The following is a 23426-nucleotide window of genomic DNA, read 5'->3' on the forward strand; positions in this document are numbered from 1 at the left end:
GGTGATGTGTTAGTGTGTGTTCAGTACAAGTGGATCAGTCACAGCATGTACCAGTGCAACACGCTTCTGGAGTTTATAAACACCTCAATGTCACTGCTGGACTGAGAAAAGTCCACCAACCAAAAATATCCAGCCTGCAGCGTCCTGTGGGCAGCGTCCTGTGGGCAGCGTCCTGTGACCACTGATGAAGGACTAGACAATGACTAATACAAATTGTGCAGCAACAGATGAGCTATCATCTCTGACTTTATATCTACAAGGTGAACCAACAAGGAAGCCATATCTAATAGAGTGGACAGTGAGTGGACGCAGTGTTTAAAAACTCCACTTGCACTGGTGTGTCTGATCTATTTGTACCAGTGCAACACGCACTAACACGCCAGTGCTACTGTGGTGCTGAGAATGACCAACCACCCAAGTAATGCTCTATGGTGGTCCTGACCATTAAAGAACAGGGTAAAAGGGGGCTAACAAAGTATGCAGAGAAACAGATGGACTACAGTCTGTAATTGTAGGACTACAGAGTGCACACACACACACACACACACACACATACATACACACACACACATACACACACATATATATATGTGTGAGTATAGCTGATAAAATGGGAAGTCAGTGTACAAACTGACTTGATGAGTCAAATGAGGCGGACTTAATGAAACGGCAGCTTGGTGTGTGTATGCTTTCGTTGTTACATTCAAACAAACACACACTAAAAAAAACTCACGGAAAAAGAGCTTCAATATTTTCTATTTATTATCTTCAGGAGTCCACTCTCACATGTGTGCATAAACACATTCTCTCTCTCTCTCACACACACACACACACACACACACACACACACACACACACACACCTACATACAATCCATCCATCTGTTAAGTTTCCTTTGTAAACAGATGGATATGCTGTCCATGAATGTATATAGATACATTGTTTTCAATTACAACATGCTTCATCTCTACAGGGGTGGGCTTGGGAGTGGGGTGTAGGGGGTGTGACACATCTTCTTCTGACCACACATACACAAACACAGCTTATCTTTCATTAATTGATGCTATTCATACATTTGCATGTTCGGTAAAATTGCTCTGACAGAGTTCACATGTACGGTACAAAGAAAACGTAATGCAAATCCAGCTGCACACACTTGGAAGAATCTGGTTCAGTTCATTCAGTCTTGCAAGCAGCTTATAGGGGCAGGGCGAGGTGAATCAAATAAAACCCACATATTCCCAATTCACATAAAATATAGTCAATATGTCTTCATATACGTACTTATTTTTCTATGTACACACTCTCTGGGGTATAACCACTAGTGAGTTGCTAGCTATGCTGTAGGCCCGAGCGATATAAAAAATAAAATTGTGATTATTGATAATATTGCTTCCCGCCTATGTGAACATATATGCACACATGGCTGCAGCTTGAACCTATTTTGTATTCCGTTTTAGTTTTTTAATGAACTGATTTAATGGAAATTTTTCATGAAAAGCACATAATGAATGATGTAAACATGCAGAAGAAAGTGAGTTCCAAATCCACATCCACGTGCTTTACATATTACAAAACATAAAAAAAAACTGTTGCAGGAGAGAAACCATTAAGTGCAAAATTGGTATGTAGTACTCTGGAAAACCCCAACAGAGACAGTGGAAAATTTAATCTAAGGGGGCGTACATTTTTACATTTTACATTTTTGGCGCCTTTTTAAATTCTGTCAAGTGCTCTTCTTTACACTGACATGTATAGAGCAAACTATAAAGCGACTGAAAAGCACTCCTGTGCTCTGTCAGTTTAAACAGCATGTTTACTTTGAAAAATCGGCAACTTTCGCACTGAGCACCATCACAGCTGACCAATCAACATCAAGGACCCCCTCCTCTCTAGTCACCAGCCAAGGAAAAGCAAACAAACAGAATGTGTAAAAACAGTTTTCAGTGACTTTTTTAGAAGTCAGTTTCTAAATGTTTATCACTCGTCTTGGTCTTTTGTGTTCTCTCAAATGGGTTTCTGCTGTTTACATACTTGTCAATCGAATGTATTAACTAAAAAGTACATCCTGCTTCAGTGCGCTTCACGTTAGCAGAGGCATTGCTCAAAGAGCTGATCTATACAGCGCTGAACGTTAGCGAAAGGAAGGAGAGCCATATCACTGAATACGGAGACATCAGAACAGCAAATCTAGTCATCCTCTGCAGCGTCACCTGTGGTCAACTGCAATGAGACAACAAGCTAAACAGGAGAGCGTTCTGGTGGCAACAGCTCCATGACCTGAAGGGACTCAGGAGTGATGTTGAATTGGCTTTTTATTGCTGAATAGGTAAGTTAAGTTGATTCTTTGATTGATTACTATTGTGGAATTTAATGTAACCTCTGTAATGTAACGACGTCTTTTTGCTTCAGAGTTCGTTCTCTGTTTGGGAAACTTGTAATCGTGAAGTTGTTGTAACTGTATAGCTAACGTTAGATGGCTAATTTGCTAATATTAGCTGTTACTTTGCTAACAGTGTCTTTTTTGCTTCAGAGTTCGCCCTGTAATGTTCGATAAACCAAGTTAGGCTTTAGTCTGAGATAGCTTTCAGTGCAACCAGTATAAAATACTGATAAGGAAAAAGACTGCAGCACAACCCACATTACAAAATGCTCTTCTGCACGTTTCTGTGCAGTTACATGTCTCCACCAGTGGGGTCGCCAATTCCCAAACTTTCAAATCATCTGAAAGCCCAACAGCTTATTAATGCTCAATAATAATGCATTGTTTGAACAGTAAAAAGGGAAAAACTATGTATACATATTATTTAATGCAATTTAAAGTTAAAACAGTGCTCTCTAGTTTACTGTCACTTCTATTTCCCATTACAGCAATTGTCTCCTCTGAAGCATTATCTTTGGGTTGTCAATCATTGCTGATACTCTATTATATCGCCCAGGCCTACTAAGGTGTCAGAATGGTGGAAGGAATTAGGAGGAAAAAATGTATATAAATAAGGCAACCAAAAAGCAACATCAGTACAACCCTTTACAAACACTGTATATTGCTGCTGTAGATTCGTGTTCATACGCAACAGCAACCGAGAGCAAATGGCCACTTTACGTTATGATAATGATCAGCTCTTTAACACTGATCACATATCACAAATTAAATCATACATCCTCACACTCCTTCACACAAACACACACACAGATAAATTATTCTATACATACAAATAAATATACATTTGAACAATTTTTTTCAACTTTTGCCTTAAGCCTCTCCTGCAGACCATATCTAAAACCTGTGGAAAACCTGCCTGATGGTCAAATGATTGTGATATGGTGAAATAAAGTGCTGTGATCGAACAGTCTTAAGAGAAAAGCGTGTTTACAGCTCTAAACGTATGGCCTCTAACCTCCGACAGGCTTGCTGTCTTCAGATGCTGTGAAACTGATCCCAGATTGGGTACACTGTCAGAAAAAAGGGTACTGTACAGGTACAAACAATTTAAGTATACACCAAAGGTACAACATGGTATAAAAAGGGACACTCCAGCTAAACTGAAAAATCAACCATTGCTACATCTTTTGTAAATATGTCTAGTAACATTATCCAGTGGTGCTGCAGGCTCTAGAAACTGAAAAGAGATGACAAGCTAAAATGGAGAGCAAGACAGTTTGAGCTAAGACCAGAACCAACACTGGCTTGGCTTTTCACTGGTGGCGACAGCTCCATGACCTGAAGGGACTCAGGAGTGATGTTGAATTGTCTTTTTCATTGCTGAATAGGTAAGTTATATTGATTCTTTGATAGCTAGCTATCAAAAATAGCCATCTAGATAACTATTGTGGAATTTAATGTAACCTCTGTAACGCAAAACAATGTAACCTTGTAACTGTCAAGTTGTTTTAGCTGTATATCTAACAATGGCTGGCTAATTCACTAATATTAGCTGTTTACTTGGCTAATAACGCCTTTTTGCTTCAGAGTTCATTCTCTGTTTGGAAAACTTGCAATGTGAAGATGTTTAGAAAGAGATCTTACAGTTTAAAGACAAGTAAAACCTCCTTGTGATGTATGTTGAAAGTGGGACAAACTAAAAAATGTGTTGAATTGAATAACGAGCTATAATAATAACTGAATATCTAGATATCACTTTGTGCTGCATAAAGACAGAATTGAACAGTTATACTAACTCTAGCTTTATTATATTTATTAGTCTACAGATCAGTGGCTAGGCTAGCAGTCAGGATTGGAATTCCAATGCTTGTGTAATGTACCTGTAAAATGCATGATGGGTAATGTAGTGACAGAACATTCGTGATTGCACACATGAAAACAGTATAAAATAGTGAATTTCTACATGATGGTGACGCTGAGGGATGCAATGCTGCGCTACAACGGACTGCATTACACAACAAATAGCATATTAAACTGTGTTTCAGGCCACAATGTCCCTTTAAGGTCTGAGTTCAAAAGGTACATTACATTCACTTTCCCAGAGGAAAGGTGCATATTTATACTTTTCCATGTGTTTTTTAAAACAGAAAAATACATGTTCTAAAGTCAAAACTGAGTGTATGAAGTCGATGCAACTTAAAACACTGAAACAGAATATGGTGCAAATATGTTTTCTAGTTAAAGGTACTGAAGACCCTGGATGGTACCACCAGTGACAGTGTTTGTAGGAAGGTACGGTTTATTACCTTTTTTTTCTGAGAGTGTACAGTGTATTTATATACCCCTGCATTTTCAGATATCAGCTATAAGTACAACTGCTAAGCCACAGCAATGAAAATAGCTCAGGGAACTGTGGGGTCATAGACTATAGTGTGAACAACTGTGAAACTATATCTGTGAACAAACATTAAATTTTAGTGTACCAGTCATGATCACTTATCAATTGGTATCATTCATGAAATCTGATCGTTTGGAGGAATGTGAGTGCAGATTAAAAAGGTCTAACAACATGACAGTAATGCAATACATTCGTTAGATTGTTGACTGAAGTTAAAAATGAATTGCAATTATTGTTAACGTTGTTGCTTAAAAGCCTCTGACACTGTTCTTAGGGTTTTCAAACAAACGTAGTGTGTTTTCAGTCAAGCATGTACCCATCTGTAGAGCAATATTCCTCAAAACTAACATCACACACAAAACCACCAAATGTACAGCTCTCTACGTATGAAAACGTTCACAGTATCGAATTCAGAGAAAAAACACACGTTAAAAAAGTAAAAAAAAAAAAAGGAAATAAAAAGCAGTGTTTATGATTTACAGAAAAATAACCTTGAATGCTGCCGTTATTACTGGTGCTGTCAGTAGACGGAATGACGGAAGAATGACACATCGTGTACCTACAGCGCTAAGCTTCACACCGCAGCTCCACATCGCTTCTGCTTTTGGATCTGACTAATATAACAGCTGGTGACACCAGCTGCGCAAACGGTGGTAGGAAGTAAGGTCAGTCGAGTTGAGTTGGAAGCCATGGCGAGACCTGAGGGGTCTTCAGAGTCATCCTCAAGCAGCTCCAGAGGGCTGATTACTGGAAGAAGGAAAAGAGGGCAATTGATTGTTAATGGAATACAACAGAACAACTTCTCTTGCTTAACCCTTAGAAGTTATTAGCTATGGTGTGATTTTTTTCTCACTCATAGCTCATTAAAACAAGCGGTGGGATTTTCTTAGAAGCAAAAATCATAACTTTCAATCAATATCATGCCGCTATTTTATTATGATTTAGATTTGACAAAAAGTTTGATCTAAAAGTTTGGTTTTGTGGAAAGAAAAAACAGCCTTATCAAGGGGAATTCTACCAAATTTTCTAAATTTCTGCCTTCGGTCACTGAAATGTAAACAAAGTAACTCAGAATGGTTTGATATGACAATACAAATTGTGTACTAAAATTTGTAGAGAGAACTCAGATTTCTTCACAGTGGCGGCATTAGGAACCAGAGGTCACAATGTCTACAGCATAAATATGACCATTTTGTTTACTATCCAAAACCACCTGCAAGTCTACACGTTTTCTGAGGTTTTATATGTAATATTGATGATGGTAGAACAGTGGTAATCTGAAGTTCTCCTTGGGTGCTATTTGGCTTTCAAACACCCTGCATGCACCTCTCCACCATGAATGTTTTAGACCAAAATCTTATCACATTGTAAAACAATGTCTCGGGCATCAGGCAACTTAGTCATAATGATTTAAAGTAATTGCTGCTTGTCAAGGAACTACAGATTTTAAGATGTCTGGTTCCTATCATCACCAAAGTGAACAATCCTGACTGTTTCTCCAGAATACAGCAGTTCACAGCAAACCAATGAATAACATTGTTTACATTTTATTGACTGAATTATGCCATTTTTTAAAAAAATGGCAGAATTCCCTGTTAATATTTTTGCTTTGTTCTTGTTTGACACTGAAATCAGTGTAGAATGTAAATTGAATGTAAATGTAATTTACTGCATGACTAGCAATGTTAACATATCTGTAAAGTATTTAAGTAATAATACAGCAAAATCATAGGAATAACTCTTGACTTCTAAGGGTTAACATGTGCAACAAGACTGGTCAGTCAAGAGGACGATGCTCCTATTTACTATAGAGAAAAACAGACATCCAGCAACTGAAAAACACAAAACATGCACAGAATGAACACAAACACAGACACTCACAGTCGTCTGAACACTCTCTATACAGGCGACTCTATGTAGGTGCACAAATTGCTCTAATAAAATATCTTGTAACTGAACTGGGACAATGGAGTGAAAGAAGGCATTTTCTTCTTTTTCAAGCTGCTTTCAAGACAAACATGAGGGAAAACTAATGTCATCATTTGTGGGAAGATTGCTGCTTTTGGAAAGAAAGATTAAGGCATGATTAAGGCATTTTTACTCCATTGTTCCAATCTCTGTCGTATGCAATAGCTTGGGCGTCACTGGTTAAAATAATGTGAAAATAATGCTTCAATGATTTTCCAAGTGAAAATAAGAACATGTTCTGCACATTTTATTGGATTATTACTGTTTATTTGCTGAATGTAACATAAAACATAGCCTCTGCAAAAGTTCTAACACATTTTATATGTTATTTTTTTCCCCAATATGTTAAAATCAACAAATAATACAAATTGTGTACTGCAATCTGTAGAAAAATGCCAAATTCAAGTTCGTTCCCTGTAGAGGACATGTTAACTTAATTTTACTTAGAAAATCAACAAAACATAATCTGACAGAGGGTATTCAAACTTTTGCTTAGAGCTATACTGGAAGCCATTTAACTCATCAGCAGATTTATGGCGATTTTAAAGGAAGCAACAAAATATTGAAGGCGCATAACTAATAATACGAATGATACAAAATCAACACAAAAAAGAGTTTGTTAGCTGTATTTTTAACAGGTATTTGGGTAAATACAATGTTTGCCTGTGTATGTGCATATAGGTCTTTATAAGTTATATTGTATTTTATTATAACACCAGCTTAGAAAATGTGTGTGTATGTGTATGTGTGTGTATATCACACCTACAGTATATTATTAATAAATATTTCCTCAGTGTTCATATTCTATAGCACATATCAGCACATAAAGCAATATAAAGTCTTTTTCAGATGTCAGACTGACTCGGTTGCAACATGTATTTACATAATCATAATACTGGAATTTTACCCAACCTATTTTTGTTCAACCTACAAATGACTTTGGCTACGTTTACACAGCAGGTAAAAGTGGCCCAAATCTGATCTTTTTCCTCATATGTGACACAGATTTGTCATCTGTGTGGCAGTGTGAACAGCAAAAAACGCACTGAATCTGACATTTTCAATTCCGATTTGAGCCGCTTTCATATGTGGTACTGAAATCCGATCCGTATCCGATTTACGGCAATGCAACTCAGTCTGAACAGCCAGATCAGAATTCATGCGACTTTTATGTCAGTTTCGCGCTGCTGAGACTCAAACATATAGGCTGATGTTTCTGTACCAAAAAAACAGAAGACTCACTGCAGCCGCTCCGGGTTTGAAGATGTTTCGAACAAAACAGCCGAGCGTGGCCGGAGGAGCCCGAGGCTTGAGCTTCAGAGAACAGTTTAAAGAGGACATGAACCAAAGAAGTGGCCGTGACCGAATAACGCGCCCTTTTTTTATGGCGAACCCGAACACATTGTGCTGCTCTCAGTCATTGGAACTTTAATCGCTCCTGTGATGCTGACGAAGACAAACTGAAAGCTCCGGGAGTGACAGGCGTTCTCTGGCCGTCATGACTGTTTACCTCTGGACAAGCACGACACGCAAAGCATTCTTTTGTGCATGCGGGTCGGTTTTCAGAGCTGATCTGTTCAGACTGATGTCACATACAGATCACATTTAAAAGATAGTGTGAACAACCAAACCAAAAAAATCGGATTTGGGGAGAAAATCGGATTTCGGCCACTGTTACCTGCTGTGTAAACGTAGCCTTTGTGTAGTAACAATTAAATTAACTACTTTCACTCACCTCAAATAAAACTCTGAACCACCGGTTCAAGCAAAGTCTTCGTTTGAACGGAATAAAACCATGAATCATTTTTTACAGTCTATGTCATTCCCTGGTCATCCCTACAGTTCTATGTTGTTGTCCTTTAATATTCAACTGAAAAAAACTTTAATGAAATAAATGGAAAAAAGAAAAAAAAAAGTGAAAGTTTTATGTTCACAAATATCCATACCATAGCACTTCTGTGGACAACCAACTTACTGTGTCGCTCTCCTCGTCCCCTTGGGGCAGAGTTTTAGAGTCTGTGACATAGTGCAGAGGAGAATACACCCAGCTCCTCTCCTCCGGCGGCTGCTGCAGAGCCGCCCGGACAGCAGAGGGAGCCAGAGACAGCCAGCAAAACAGAGAGAAACAGAGAGGACAGCGCAGGACGTGACAGTTAGAGGCAGAAAAGTAGTGAAGATGACAGTTGGAAAAATAAGACTTCTGTTAAGATATCATGACAGATATATTATGGAATGGAGGGTAACCAGTAAAACTGTTGTTCTACTATATAAAATAAATGTGCCGTTGGTTTTATGGCTGCACAATATGTGGTTTGTTAATCATTATCACAATACTGTTCTGTGTGATACTGATACTGTATAAGGCCACAATATGAAATGAGTCTCTAACCAATCCCACTGGACCTCATTCACCAATATCTTCCATATGTCTATGCCAGATTCATCACCTTTTCGCTCTTGAGTGTGTGTAGATTCTGTTCTTATCCAAGAACAAATCCAAACGAATCCAATTTAGAAAACATTGGTGAAGGTTAGAATCTTCATGAAAACTGCACAAGTTGGTTTTACTAAGAAATTTCCTTTCACAGTTGGTGAATAAGGCACAATGTTTTTTAATTTTATTTTTTATTTTGTTTTGGGCATGTTGACCAATCGCCATTGCTGAGTAGTATTTCTGACATTTTGAGAAATCAAGCCTAACATTAATCTTGCTGGTAATGAAAACATGAATACAGGTATCAGAAAGAGTCAACAATGCCTATTGTTCGGTACCTCTGGACACACATGGCCACTTGCCTTCAAGAGTTTTTGCATTATTCTTCTGATTTGGTTGGACACAGAATTAACAGCTAATAGCTATAACACTGCGATAGCTCAAGTGATGGAGTGGTGACTGTGGAGGTCCCCCTTGACAAGCTGGTCCACCTGATGTCATCTCTATGAGGGAAGGTTTTTAATAAACTAGAATTGGAAACTTTAAGTTGGCTTATATATATATATATATATATATATATATATATATATATATATATATATATATATATGTGTGTGTGTGTATATATATATATATATATATATATATATATATATATATATATATATATATATATATATATTAAGATATATATTATGTAGGTGCTAGTATGTATTTGAGTCAGTATGTAATGTCTATGAGGGACAGTGTGAGAGATGTGTTTAAACGAACACGGTCCAAAAAACAGTCCCAAAAGCATAATCACTATGTTTCTGCATAGGCCCTAAGATCCTGTAAAGCCTCATGGTTCTAGCTGGAAATCTGCGACCCGTGAAAACAGTACAAAAAAGTGGAGAATAATAAAACAAGTAAGTTGGCTTAAGAAGGGTCTTAAATCAGCTGCCATTACACTGAAAGATTTTTGCTGCAGTAGCTAAATAATACTAAATGACATATAGTTGTATGCAGAAGTTCAGACACACCAGGCCAAAATGCATTTTGTTGATTCCATTGATTTTTGAGGTGGAATAAAATAAACACAACCTCTGCAGTAACTCTGTAAAAAAATATAAAGATGTATATATGATGTTGAAGTCAGGTGACTGTGAGGGACATTCCAAAAGCTCCGGACTGCGTTTCTTAAAGGTTGCCCAAATTTTTACATACAACTACCGCCTAGATCAGATGATGTGTGGGCGGACCAGCCCTGTGGGAGGACCAGCATGGTCACCACAACAGTGATGTTCTCATAAAAGCAAATTTTAAACAGCTATTTCCTTTTTTTTCAATGCAGCACCTGTTTTCGGTACTGAAGCATGCTTGTTAATTGTAAATATGATTGGCTGAGTGGCCAGTGTAGTTGTTTATATTCGTCTACCCGTGGGCAGCAGGTTAAGAAAGAAAGCAGAGCAGTTTCAAGAATATTCTGTGTAACAATATTTGAAATGAAAAATGAGCTACTCCCACCAGCAAAAGAAGGACTGGTGGGAGAGGAACAGAACTGCTGAGTTCACATTCTGCTTTTCCTGCTTATGTTTCCTTAACGCTAAACCTGGCAGCAGTGGTGTGCATGATTTCTCTTTAACAACAACAACTACAACATTCATGAGGGATTCACTACAGGACAGTCTGCTAACAGCACTTACACTGTGGCCTGAATTTAGCGTCCCGGTGCGTCTAACAGGCTGACAGACACAATAGCTGCCATCTGAGAACTTACAGCAGCCAGACAGACAAGCAGAGAGTGTGTGGATGAGAAGAGAGAGAGAGAGAGAGAGAGAGAGAGAGAGAGAGAGAGAGTGAGAGAGATGGCATGAACAAATGAAACGAGCAAGAGAAATGACAAGAAAATAAATGGTGAAAATGGTCAAAAGATGGAGTCACATGTAAACGTCCAACATTCAGATGATACATGAATACAGAAAGAAAAAACAAAGAGGAAATCCAAGTGAGAGAATAAATGAAGTAATGAACAAGTGACATAGGGTAACTGGTATGAATGGACTGATGTTGGAAAATGCAGGCAGCTGGTTTGTCCTGTTTCTCAGAATTTCATTCAGAGTTTTGGACATTTGTGTTTATGACCATCCAGGACAGCATGACAGCTCTCAATTATAGAAATGTCCTACTCCACTGTCATTATACAGACCGATCCGATACCCAGTATCCATATAAAGACACAATTAAGCACAAACACAAAGCACACCTACAGACTGACTGTCTCGGTTGCAACATGTATTTACATAATCATAATGCTGGAATTTTACCCAACCTATTTTTGTTCAACCTAAAAATTATTTGGCTACGTTTACACAGCAGGCAAAAGTGGCCCAAATCTCATCTTTTTCCTCATATGTTAAGCACAACACAAAAAATCTACCGATTTAATTGTATTTGGCATATGAAGTATTATACTATAATTATAATTCCTTTATTTGAAACAGTCTAATTTTGCACATATTTGCACTGTAAGGAATGGCCCTTCTGTTAAGTACAAGCTCTCCATTGTTAAGTGTCAGGAAGAACAGCAGAAAACACTACAAAGCCTCAGTAACTAAACCCCGCTTCTTTAGTAATTAACATTTTCACCCTTTGCCTTTAATACAGTTTCCATTCTTTTCAGGAGACTTGCTTTCAGATGTTTAACTTTTTTTTTAATTTGCAAAGTTATTTTTCTACACCTTTTAAGTTCAGTTGTAGACACTGGTTGCATTTATGCATCTCACAATCCAAATAATCTCGATTACACATTTAGACTCAGCATTCCTCAGATTCAATCCATCCTCCACATCTCAGATGTCCAGGTTTTGTATTTTTGGGTACTGTTTCTTATTAAGGACTTCAACACTGGTAGATATGATAATATACTATAGTGGTGGAGGGTTTTGTGTAATACTCTGTTAAATATACATTTCCTGTTTTTTTCTTGACATTGAAAAATGGATAACTTGTACTTAATGACTGTTTTGATGGGAAAATAATAAACAAAATGGTGGTCTCTGACATTTGCACAGCATCGTAGACTTAACTGTTGTGTGGTGTTCTTTAAAATAAAATTTTAAAAAATGATGCAATTTATTGTTATTTCAGCCTCAGATTCTTTGCCCTTTGCTTATTTTCTGTGAAGAACATATAAAATAACCCATTTTCAGTGACTTCACACTGTTCACCCCCCTCACATTCATATTACACATGTGGTCTTGGGCTGAACCCACAGAAAGTAAAAGTGTGAAAGTGCTGTGTCCTTCTGTCCTTCACTCTGTTCTCCTCCTACACGGCCTGCTGTGTGTGTGTGTGTGTGTGTGTGTGTGTGTGTGTGTGTGTGTGTGTGTGTGTGCGCGTGTGTGTGTGTGTGTGAGGGTGGACAACATGGACAGGCTGCTGACTGGCTACAGCTGCTAAAGCAGAACCCTACACAGGACACTTGTGATATTTTAAACATCTGTTTTTATTTACTTTATATAAATTATTAAGGCTGTAGTGCGGTGAGTCCACCAGACCACTGAGTAACAACAACATGAACATCACACAATGGTTAGCTACATTAGCCTTGTGCTCCAGTGCAAAATTACAGAAGCAAACCTAAACCTTAGACTTCAAACATGTCTTGACTGTTCAAGTGAAGTGATTCAATTAAAAACAGCTCATTTTTTAGCTTAGCAGTGTTTAAAAAGAGTGGAATATCTAATATCAACTCATTTGCCAATAGAGAGTTTCTTTCAGTGACGAAGGAACCACTCGTGTCCCGCAGGCAGCAGGGGGCTGGTGCGCTCTGTGAGGGAACTGAAGACTGACAGTTGTATCGCTTAGCAACAGAGATGACAAAAGAGCTTTCTGTAACTACCGTCGTCATTACCGCTTAAACACAATCATTACTCAGTGAGCGGCCTTAACACACTCATACACACAAACCTGCACACACGCAGGGAAAAATTAGCAGCTCCTGAAATAAAATGAGGCATTCTGGAACCAGGCTCTAAAATTAGGTACATGATGCACATGCATGCACACAATGGAAGAGCTGATGAAGGTACGCTAAAGGTAGAAAACAGGAAACGCCCGTGCACACGGACCCTCATTTAGATCAGAATAAGGGGTAGCTAGCATTGTAGATCACTTCAGAAGCAATTATTCTGGACAGAGAATGAAAGGCTCTAACGATCGATCCACTGAAACAGCCGTTTGAATGAATTGAACCAATAAAGTGAGCTGTAAAGTGAGCTATTAACTTGCAGGTTTGTGAGCCAATGAGGGACCAATTATAGGAGGCTAGAGCGGCATGATCAGTAATGACTTTAGCTCATATGATTTCGATTTCATAAAGCTTACAATATTCTCTTTAGCTTGCAGCTTAACTCTTGAGTTAGAGGAGATCCCACTGAACATAAATACATTACATACAACCATTAGGAGCACACATATATATCAACGGCTGATATTTTGTTTACCACTAAAACATAAAACATAATCATGATATTAAAATTAAAGCTGATAATTAGAGTCAATAATTCATACTAACATAAGCACAGACTTTAAGGAATGTTATTCTGACGAACGTGACAAATACTGGGACCCAACTTGGAAAAAAATATTATAATTTGATATTTTCTTTCTTTGGATATACCAACGATGGTGTCTGGTCGAATAATTAATAGACCTGAATGTTTTAATTAATTTTCGAAGTATTTTTAGTAGCATTTTCAAAGATAAGTGACCAAACACTCATCACCAGTGGCATTCTTTTCACAGATTTACGAACAAATCACTCATTTAACCTCTTATCCAGGGTATATTTTGGTTTGTCTATTTGATATGACCAAATCATAAGGCTAATTATTCAGTAACTGCATGAAAGAAATGTAAATTGTTATTACATTTATTTTTGTAAAAGCTCCCCTCAGATTAACAGAACATGTGTTTTATGATCATTCATATTGCTATATGCTTACAATTTATGGCTGAAAGCCAAAAATCTTAGACACACTTTATATTTTATAAAGTATTATAAAATGTTTTATCAAAATTTTTACAGAACAGATCACTGAAGAGACACCATCTGTTTATAATTTATAGCCCGGATTTGTGGAAAATTAGGTTGACTTTAAGTAGAAAAAAAATTTGTGAGTTCAGCTTCTTTCATTAAAGGGTTTCATTTAAGGGTTTAGCTTATGAAATATGAAAGTTATGAAGAATATGATGCAGTGCGTTTTGTAACCACCGGTGGTTCCAAGGAGATTAAGACATTAAAAGGATAGCATGGATACTGGACAATGCCGCCTCATGTGTCCAAAACCTCAAAGCTATTGTGTTTACTGAAGGTTCACACATTGCCACCGACATTTGGTTCCAATTAATCCATATATGCAAGAGCCTCAGTGCACCATTAAGGATTTTTACTTATTCATTAAACTAAAACTGCGCTACATACGCTTTGTGGATTTGGAGACCCTCTGGTGAAAATGTGTAATTGTAAATGCAACGCATAATGTCAACTGTGCTTTGGACACCCCCCACCCCCCGAGCGGATGAATCTGATGATCGTGAGTGGGTCAAAGAGACCCTCAGTTAAAACTTGGTAAAGGGTGTATCTTCTGAGGACATAGTGAAATATCTACTACTGTTGTTATATCTTCATAAGCATAATCTAAACATCGAGAATCTAAACAACGAGCCATATTTTCTTTCTGAGCCTGTGTGTGTGACGGTGAAACTTAAAGACGTATAACATGCTCCAAAAACCTAAAAATCGAAGTAAAATCTAACTTTATGCCTCTGACTTTTAAATTACTCTATCAGGCTTCACAGGATGAGTCATGGCAGCACACAGACACCTTTTTTTCCAGACTTAGTAATGCTACTTCTTTCAATTTTAACAAATAAATTTTACACGGTGCAACTTTGAACTCAATACAAAACCTGACATGTTGATAGAAGTGGCATCCAGCCGAAAATCTTAAAGAACAGACAAATGCTAATGGTCTGTTACCTCAGCTAGTGTTGCTAATCTAGACTTTGTTATCTCATCTTTTAGCTTAAAATCAGCTCTTTGAGTAGAGTTGAAAAAAGAAGAATTAGCTGATACCAAAGTGATGTTGAAAGCTGTATTTCTTTACATCTTTATAAATGAAGCATTCTATGTGTTACAGCTGTGCTTTGTACTCCCTGCTATGTGACGCAACAATGCATGACTCATCCAGTTTGTGGCGGCCTAAAGCGTCCTTTAGCAAGACCCTTAAAGCTTCCACGAGAAGATAAACATGTAAATGTTTTTAATTGTCAAGTCTGATTTAGCTACGTATATTTATCCATTGTTAGAGTTTCTGCTTCATACATGGATCATAGTCTTAACCATAAAAAAGTAAATGACTGGTTACTGTAAGCATCAAAAATGGTGTTATCAGTTATCATTATCAGCCCAAAAATTCCATATCAGTGCCTCCCTAACTGTCTCCCCTCTGGTTTCAGCACACTGCAAGAGAAACAGGAATATGTTAATAAGAAAAGACACCCCACTCTCACACAGGTTTCTCACCAGACTAATAACACCTTCTCCTCACACCAGCGATTCTGCAGACTGCAAAGATTCACAACATCATCACCAGTGACATCACGGATGCAGTAAATGTGGCTATGTTGCCTTCAGTTTAACTCAGGGTGACAATAACAACTGTCTTGCTCCTGAGTTCTCAGGTTCAGCCCTCAGGCATCTGTACATTTTGTACACATTTCATTTGTACTTCAGCTCCCAATGTACCTGACCCCAGTCATAAAGTTTCTGACAACTCTGAAAAGTGGCTCAGGTGTATTGGGAGAACTGCTTTGAAAGGCTCTAGACTGAGACTAGACTGGGACTTTTTGCTCTAATAAATGAATCTGAATGCACATATGAACACTGTGACCACACATGCTTATTAAGGGTGAGCCATATGACAAAAATCTCACATCATAATAGGTGAAGTCTTTGTCACGATACATGCTTGTCTCGTCTTTCGTTTTTCTGAGGCTTGCAAACATGTTGGACTGGACAGAATGCACCAGCAAAATAGCAGTGCCACATTTAAAAATGGCATAATATATTTTTGCAATTTAAATTTTGCACAAAAACATATTTAACAGAAGGCAGGAGGAAAAATAAAGCAATTGGTACAAATAAAAGTGAATCAAATTAAACAATGGCACAAACGGCTGAAACAGCTACCTGTAATTATTTAGCTTACAGTTACTTCATACTGTTGTTGGTGTCTATGAGCTCTCTATAGCTGGCCTAAATCTGTTTTATAATATATGGTCATATTGCTCATCCTTACTGCTTATTTAAAGCAGTGTGACAGTGCTTGGGGAAAGAAGCAACAAGACTAGTGGATTAAGTGCAAAGGCAACTTACAAAGTAAATGTCAGTGATTGGCACGTCTTCGTCCTCATCCACAGAGGAGCGGCTGGGGCAGCCTGAGGCTTGGCTGGTGCGGTCTGAGTCCACCACTATCCTCGGGCTGGCGGGAACTGAGGAACAGGAAGCTTCAGCAGGGGCTTCTGAGGCTTCACTGTGATTGTAGAAAGGGGCACAATGAGACAGAGGAGAGTGGTCATGGACATCATAGATAGACAGAATGAAACAGCTAAGAATGTGAATGTGGTGGTTTTTGTGACATCTCAAAACAGTGAATTCAAAACAGACTGTTTCTGCAGGTCGGTTTCCACATATGTCCTGTATGGACAGGAGAAGGAAATATGCATTTAGAAAATTTAAGTGTCTGCATACTAAATCAAACTATTCTATTTTAAAGAAGCGAGAAACTATCATTTTTTTATCGACATGGATTGATAACTGAATAACAAGCTGCAGCTTAAAGGGTTAATCCTTGCATGGTCACTTGACAAGCTCACTTAGTATTTAAAGGTTAGTTAAATGATTATTCAAATCGATTCAAAATGATTAAAATTGATTAAAATGTACTTTATTCAGCATCTGACTTCCATTGCTTCAGCACAGGCCCACTGACTTCCATTACTTTGTCACATGCCCATTGGTAATGTATTGTACACGTTTTGTATGACTGTCTGTGGTAACTAACTGCATGTTACACACACAGCAGAAAGAGATTAGGTTGAAAATTGTTGGAGTATTCTTTTTAAACTACATGGAAGAAGCACTGCATACAATGAAACATATCCAGGCGACCCCATCAACTTATCCTTTAGTCAGGTTAAAACATGAGCACATTCAAAGACAGAAAAGGACTGTGACTGGCTAAATCTGTCTGAGACCCTCCCATCTGGAGGTTGTTATGGAGAGTGTTTCCCACAGCAGGATGGAGCTGTAGCAGGTGAGAGGGTCTGAAAGGGGCAGATGAGGCAGATGGCTAATTCCCCTCTCTCACAGCTCCCTCTTCCTCCTGACCCATCTGTCTGTCATAGTGACCCACTTCTCCAAACTCACCCTGAATAACACATTTACAGACATTTTCACAAAGCCCCACATTTTTAACCTAATTACTTAATAACACGAGACTGGGACAGATTTTGGACAGATTCTGTCTACTGATCATTGCAATAACCATATTAGAGAATGTTACCCAACAAGGAGGGACATACAATTTTACTAGGACACAGACTGGCTAGTCAAATCAGGATGGCCAAATGCAACAGGGCATGACACATTAGTGTCAACAATGGTGAGACCTTATGGTGAATTACATCCATAAAGACCCAAAGATCCTACAGTTACATTAATTTTTTAAATAAATCTGAACGTGAAAAGACACTGAAGTACTTTCTAAATAATCATAATCATATCAGCTTTAAAGGGACACAGGTCAAAATAAAAAAAAAGGAAACCATTACTACGCCTACTTGAATATTACAGTGGTCCTATAGTAGGTTCTAGAGTGTGAGCTTCCAGTTTAACCCTTTAAAATCCCAGGCTTATTACATACTAAGGCGTATTATTATTTGGTAACTACTGGGACTTGCAAACTGGCTGAGCTGTTCTTAGGTTATAGAGGTGTGTAATAAAACTTTGGGCCCTGGCATTTAAGGGGTTAAAGGCTAGAAAATCCCCTTGTTATGATGTATCTTGAAGGCGGGAGGAAGGTCCCTGCTTTAGAACTGCTTTGGAATGGATTTTTGAGGGTGAGTTGTCCCCGTCCACCCCCCCTGCTATTTCTAGGAAGCTGAACATCATATCTGATATTTATTATCAACATTATTAGTACATCTGTAAATTTCTTTTCTTCTTTTGTCGTCAGGGGATTTGCAGAGGTTGTGTGATGTATTTGCATAATGCATGCTGAGTATTGTAGTGAGAGAAGACTGATGAACAAAAACTCAAAAAGCATACAAAATGGTGATGTAATGCTGCACTACAGAATATTAGATTACATGACAAATAACACATCAAATGGGACTGTAACGCCCTTTAAAGCAAAAATGCTAGTGCTTCATTTTCTCTAAATAAAGAAAGCAGGCCAGTGCTTATAAGATAGGGTAGACCATATAAGGTCATTACAGAGTGGGGCTATCTGATCTTATTATAAATATCCCTCAATATTTTGTTATATTCTCTGGTTAAAATGAATAATAAAAAAAAAAAAACTAAAACATTATTTTAAAAGTTCTGTCTTGCTCTGATGTTATGCTAACTGGTACAGTGTTTTGGACTGTGTGATGGATACCTGGCCTCTGGGGAGGGCTGTGGTGCGGTCAGCATGGGTTCACTATCACGCCTCTTTACCTCCACCTCAACTGTAATAATCTGCTGATCATCCTCCTGAGTCCTGCAATCAGACCAGCAGAGGGTGCCAGCACTCAGCAAACCGGCATCAATAACTTTCCTCACTCTTAATGTAATGAATGGACACAGAAAGTGAGTTGGGATAAAAAAGCTAATGAATCAAGCCTGAGCCGTCTGTGCTGTTCGTATTTTGTTCTTTCTTTTATGAGAGAAGAACAGGCGGCCCGGCAGAATTTTGTAGAGAAATGAAAGTGAATAAGTAGCAGAGCACTGCTGACTTACGTTCCGTCCTGGCTAGTCTGGGTGTGCCTCCTGGGGGAGAGAACAGACACAGTATTGTAGCGAGCTGAGCTGTGGCACTGCAAGCTCAAAAATAACGTGTTGATTAACCCCCGAATCTCCACATTTCGACTGCTCACTCCAACATCTGCATGCCTTACACATTTGCTTTATAATAGTTACTGAATAATGCATAGTAGTTACTTTACATTGTACATTTTAACGCATTTTGTGTCAAGACAACACAGCATGCAGTTCTATGCAGCAGTCCACCTATTATTTATCTATTTTCCAGTCAAAATGGCCATTAAGTACAATTTATTATTTTTCTAAGAAGATAAAATATAAAATAATCCAATTACACAAGGAAGAGGAAAAGAAGCAAAAAAAGTGAATGTGAAAAAATTTATATAGAGAAAATGGGCCTCCGAACAACCATGAGAGATCTGGCAGAAGACTAAACCTGTCCTCATCAGATAAACAGCACTTAACGCTCTTATCTTTGAGAGAGAGGAGAAAATCAAGCTGCTTCAGATCTGAAAACATCCACAGGTGTTTCTGTTCATCCTTCCACTGTGAGAGGATAACTCAGTACTATGGGTCTGAAAGGATGTCTAGCTTTTAAGCTCACAAAGCAAATAAAAGAAGATGTGTTCTCAGAACAATGGACTGACCACCCCAGAGTCCAGACCTCAGCACCACTGAATGTGTTTGCGATTACTTGGAACATGAGAAGCAGAAAATGCAAACAACTTCTAAGACTGAACTCTTCAGATTTCTTTGAAAAACGGAAAGCAAGTACAGCAAAAAGAACCGAAGCTGTAATAAAGGCAAAAAATGGTTATAGAATGGAAATGCTGATACTGAAAAATATTTTGTTAAAAAGTATTTAGTAATACTAGTTTAAATAGTCAATGGCCATTTTGACTGATATTTAAATAAACAAAGCTTGTAGAAGGACTTGCAGCGCATTTTTGAGAGTTTCACAGTAATCTTCCTCCAGTCATAAAATCTGATACCAAGTGGTCTCTGAAGATGCACTGGAGATACAAGATGTAAATGGCTTTATGTCTCTCTGCCCACTTGTGATCAGATCACTTTTGACAAACATAAATACCGGACGTTCATGATGCCTATGTATTGTTTTAACAACATCTGTTTTGAGAGTGTGTGATTGTAGCAGATGGCTGTTTTTGTTGTTTTGTTTCTTTACCTGTAGCGTGGGTGCTCAGAGGTGTCGGATGGAGAGCGCTCAGGGATGGAGAGGGAGGTGGTGGAGGAGAGTGTAGTGGCGATAGAAGCTGTGGTGGCCTCCTCAAATGACGGTGGCGTGCAAGGGAGCACATCTGATCGCCCTGAGAGAGAAAGGAGAGACAAGAGAGAGAGAGAGACAAAGAGAGAGAGAGAGAGAGAGAGAGAGAGAGAGAGAGAGAGAGACAAAGAGAGAGAGAGAGAGAGACAAAGAGAGAGAGAGAGACAAAGAGAGAGAGAGAGAGAGAGAGACAAAAAGAGAGAGAGAGAGAAACAAAGAAAGAAAGAAAAACAACAAATCAATCAAATTCAATCAAATCAGGGTAAAAATGAGATCTCACAACTGTTTCCTAAAGAATCATAATCAAAGCAAATCAAATCATTGTGAGGTCAGATTAACACCTCTTCTCACACTCAACACGTAAATTAGCTTTACAGTAGTTGTCAAGTAATTTGTACTAGTTACTAATAGCACTAGATGGCACTAATCTAATGATATCTGAATCTGCATTACTAAAGTCACTGAACTGATTCTTCCTGAGTGCTTTTCTAGAAGGGAAACTTACTATTACTTGTTTTGTTAATTTCTTATCATTTTTGGACTGTTTTTTCCCCCCAAACTGTCTGAACACCCACTACAATCATTGTAGTTAAATATCAGGTCCAGAAAATCATTAGTAAAGCGCACAAAATAGAACAAAGAAGAAAAATAAAACTAAAAATAAACAGCCTGGCAACAGAAACACAGTTATTTCATGGGCATTGTGTCATTGACACAGTGGTCATTATCCAGTAAATACATCACTAAAACTGAGTAGCAGTATGATGGTATGTCAACATCACGGTATACTCAGTACAGATGAGATAACATCTAGCACAATTTACTGAATAATGAGGTAGTAGTGGGTGGTTCATCCAGTATACCAGCCGAAATTCTTCCTCAGGTATGAGTTTTGACATAAACAATATGCCAGTATGCCACAAATAAACACATCTTAAATGGTGCAGCAGTTAAAAGCATGTAAGAGTAACATACAAGGCCAAGAACAACAAAGTCTTATGGCTTTTGACCCCTCAGATATCACTGTCTTAAAAATGGCACATCTCTGGTTATTGACAGCCACGTTATTGATATTAGTTTCATTGTCAATAAACATCCATAAACGTGAGTTACTGTACTATGCACAACAGAAGTCATATGTCAACAGCATCCAGAGACACTGGCAACTTCTATGGGGCTAAATTCATCTAAAACGGTCTGATGCACAGTGGAAACAAGTATTGGTAGTCTGATAAGGCCACCTTACAGATGCCAGGGTCAGTCATGGTATGGTGGCGTATTAGTGGGCAACCTGCACATCTGTGAAAGAACCATTAGTGCTAAATACATTTTGGAGCAAAAGGTGCTACCTTCTAGATAGGATTTTGCTCAGGGACACCCATGCTCATTTCAATACGACAATGCCAAGGCTCAATCTGCAATCTGTTACAATAGCATAGCTGTGTAATTAGACAGTGTGGGTGCTAGACTGGCCTGACCCTATGAAAATGTGTGTTGCATTATAAAGCTCAAAATATAACAATGAAGGCCTGGTACAATTGCATAGCTGAATATTTGTACAGCTGAAGAACGGCAAAAAATTCTGCTTTCAAAGCTGAATCAGTTTGTGTCTTCAGTAATTATTAAGTATAATTAATTATAATTAAGTACAAATAATTATTAAGTGCTATTAAAAGGAAAGATGATATGACACATGGTGGTAAACATGCTGCCATCCCAACTTATTTGGAACATGTTGCAGGCATAAAATTTGGAATGAGCGCGTATTTACTAAAAACAATGAAGTTCTTAAGGTAAAACATAACACTGTGCTTTTGTGCCATTTTCAATTTAATACAAGTCAAGCAATTTTACTTGTCACTACTTTCTTTTTTATTATCATTTCACTCTGTCCTTGTATTTTGGTTGTTAAAAAAAGGTTCTAATTAAAAAGTAAAGTGACATCCCAGAGTAATAAGCAACTGTTAACCTACAAAAATAGGTTTACATAAGCATCTAAAAAAAAAAAAAAAAAAAAAAAAAAAAAATATATATATATATATATATTTTTTTTTTTTTTTTTTGTATATTTATATTTTTGTATATTTATATATTTATTTATTTCGTTTTTAAGTGATAAACACTGGCACTTTCACAAATTTTAAATAAAATGTGATATAAATATTAAATATTTGGCCATACTGCCCACTACTACCCACAAGTTATCAAGATCATTACAAAAGCATTAAAAGTTCCTCTAAAATGTCAAACAGTTGCAAAATCAACTGGACTACACAGACAAAAAAGTCTGCTCAGACCTAAGAGCTCTCTGCTAAAGCAAAATAGTATCAATTTAAAATAGGTCTACATATCATTTAGAACCACTCCCTCCCTTAACACAAACACAAACCGTCCATTCAGATGAGGGAGGAAACCCTGTAATACTGTGTCTGAAACTCTCTTGGACACTGTGTTATGTGTTTCAACAGTATCCTGGTGTAATGCATGCTTTGGACTTGGCTGTTACCTTCATCCTCCAGCGTGGGGAAGCTGCGTGCTCCTCGCAGATCATAGATGTTCTCATCTCTCTCAGAGGGTAGCTGGCTGGCCGACCAGGCCGCTCCAGGCCCGGAGTGTTTGGGCACTGCAAGACTTCCACGACCCCTCTTAGAAGGAGAAGACTTCAAGGCTGGGAAGAGAAACAGAAAAGGCATCATAGGTATAATAAATGGTAAAAGAGATTGTTTTTTCCTATAAACTGGAGTCCTATTACACTGAGGAAACAGATCATAGCCATTTTACATTAGGAACTGGCTATGGACACACACACACACACACACACACATCTTCTAAGCTGCTTCTCCCTCAGGGTCGCATGGGGTGCTGGAGCCTATCCCAGCTGTC

The 23426-nt window shown here is 38.1% G+C and overlaps 1 protein-coding gene across 3 annotated transcripts in view; it reads right to left on the reverse strand.

Annotated features, from left to right (window-relative positions):
• Positions 1-740: 740 nt before the first annotated feature.
• Positions 741-23426, reverse strand: part of pip5k1ca (phosphatidylinositol-4-phosphate 5-kinase, type I, gamma a) — a 63037-nt gene continuing 40351 nt past the window's right edge. The window contains exons 12-18 of one of the 3 annotated variants that reach the window (XM_017701345.2): positions 23050-23211; positions 20445-20586; positions 19235-19264; positions 18894-18995; positions 16607-16763; positions 8725-8814; positions 741-5528 (exon numbers count right to left, since the gene is read on the reverse strand). In XM_017701345.2, the coding sequence (XP_017556834.2) occupies positions 5526-5528; positions 8725-8814; positions 16607-16763; positions 18894-18995; positions 19235-19264; positions 20445-20586; positions 23050-23211 (686 nt within the window). In that variant the 3' untranslated portion in view covers positions 741-5525. Of the gene's footprint in view, positions 5529-8724; positions 8818-16606; positions 16764-18893; positions 18996-19234; positions 19265-20444; positions 20587-23049; positions 23212-23426 lie in introns of all 3 variants that reach the window. The other 2 variants (XM_017701344.2, XM_017701346.2) reach the window with 2 other exon arrangements.

This window comes from Pygocentrus nattereri, chromosome 15 (assembly GCF_015220715.1).
Source record: "Pygocentrus nattereri isolate fPygNat1 chromosome 15, fPygNat1.pri, whole genome shotgun sequence".
In the NCBI taxonomy this organism is placed as follows: domain Eukaryota; kingdom Metazoa; phylum Chordata; class Actinopteri; order Characiformes; family Serrasalmidae; genus Pygocentrus; species Pygocentrus nattereri.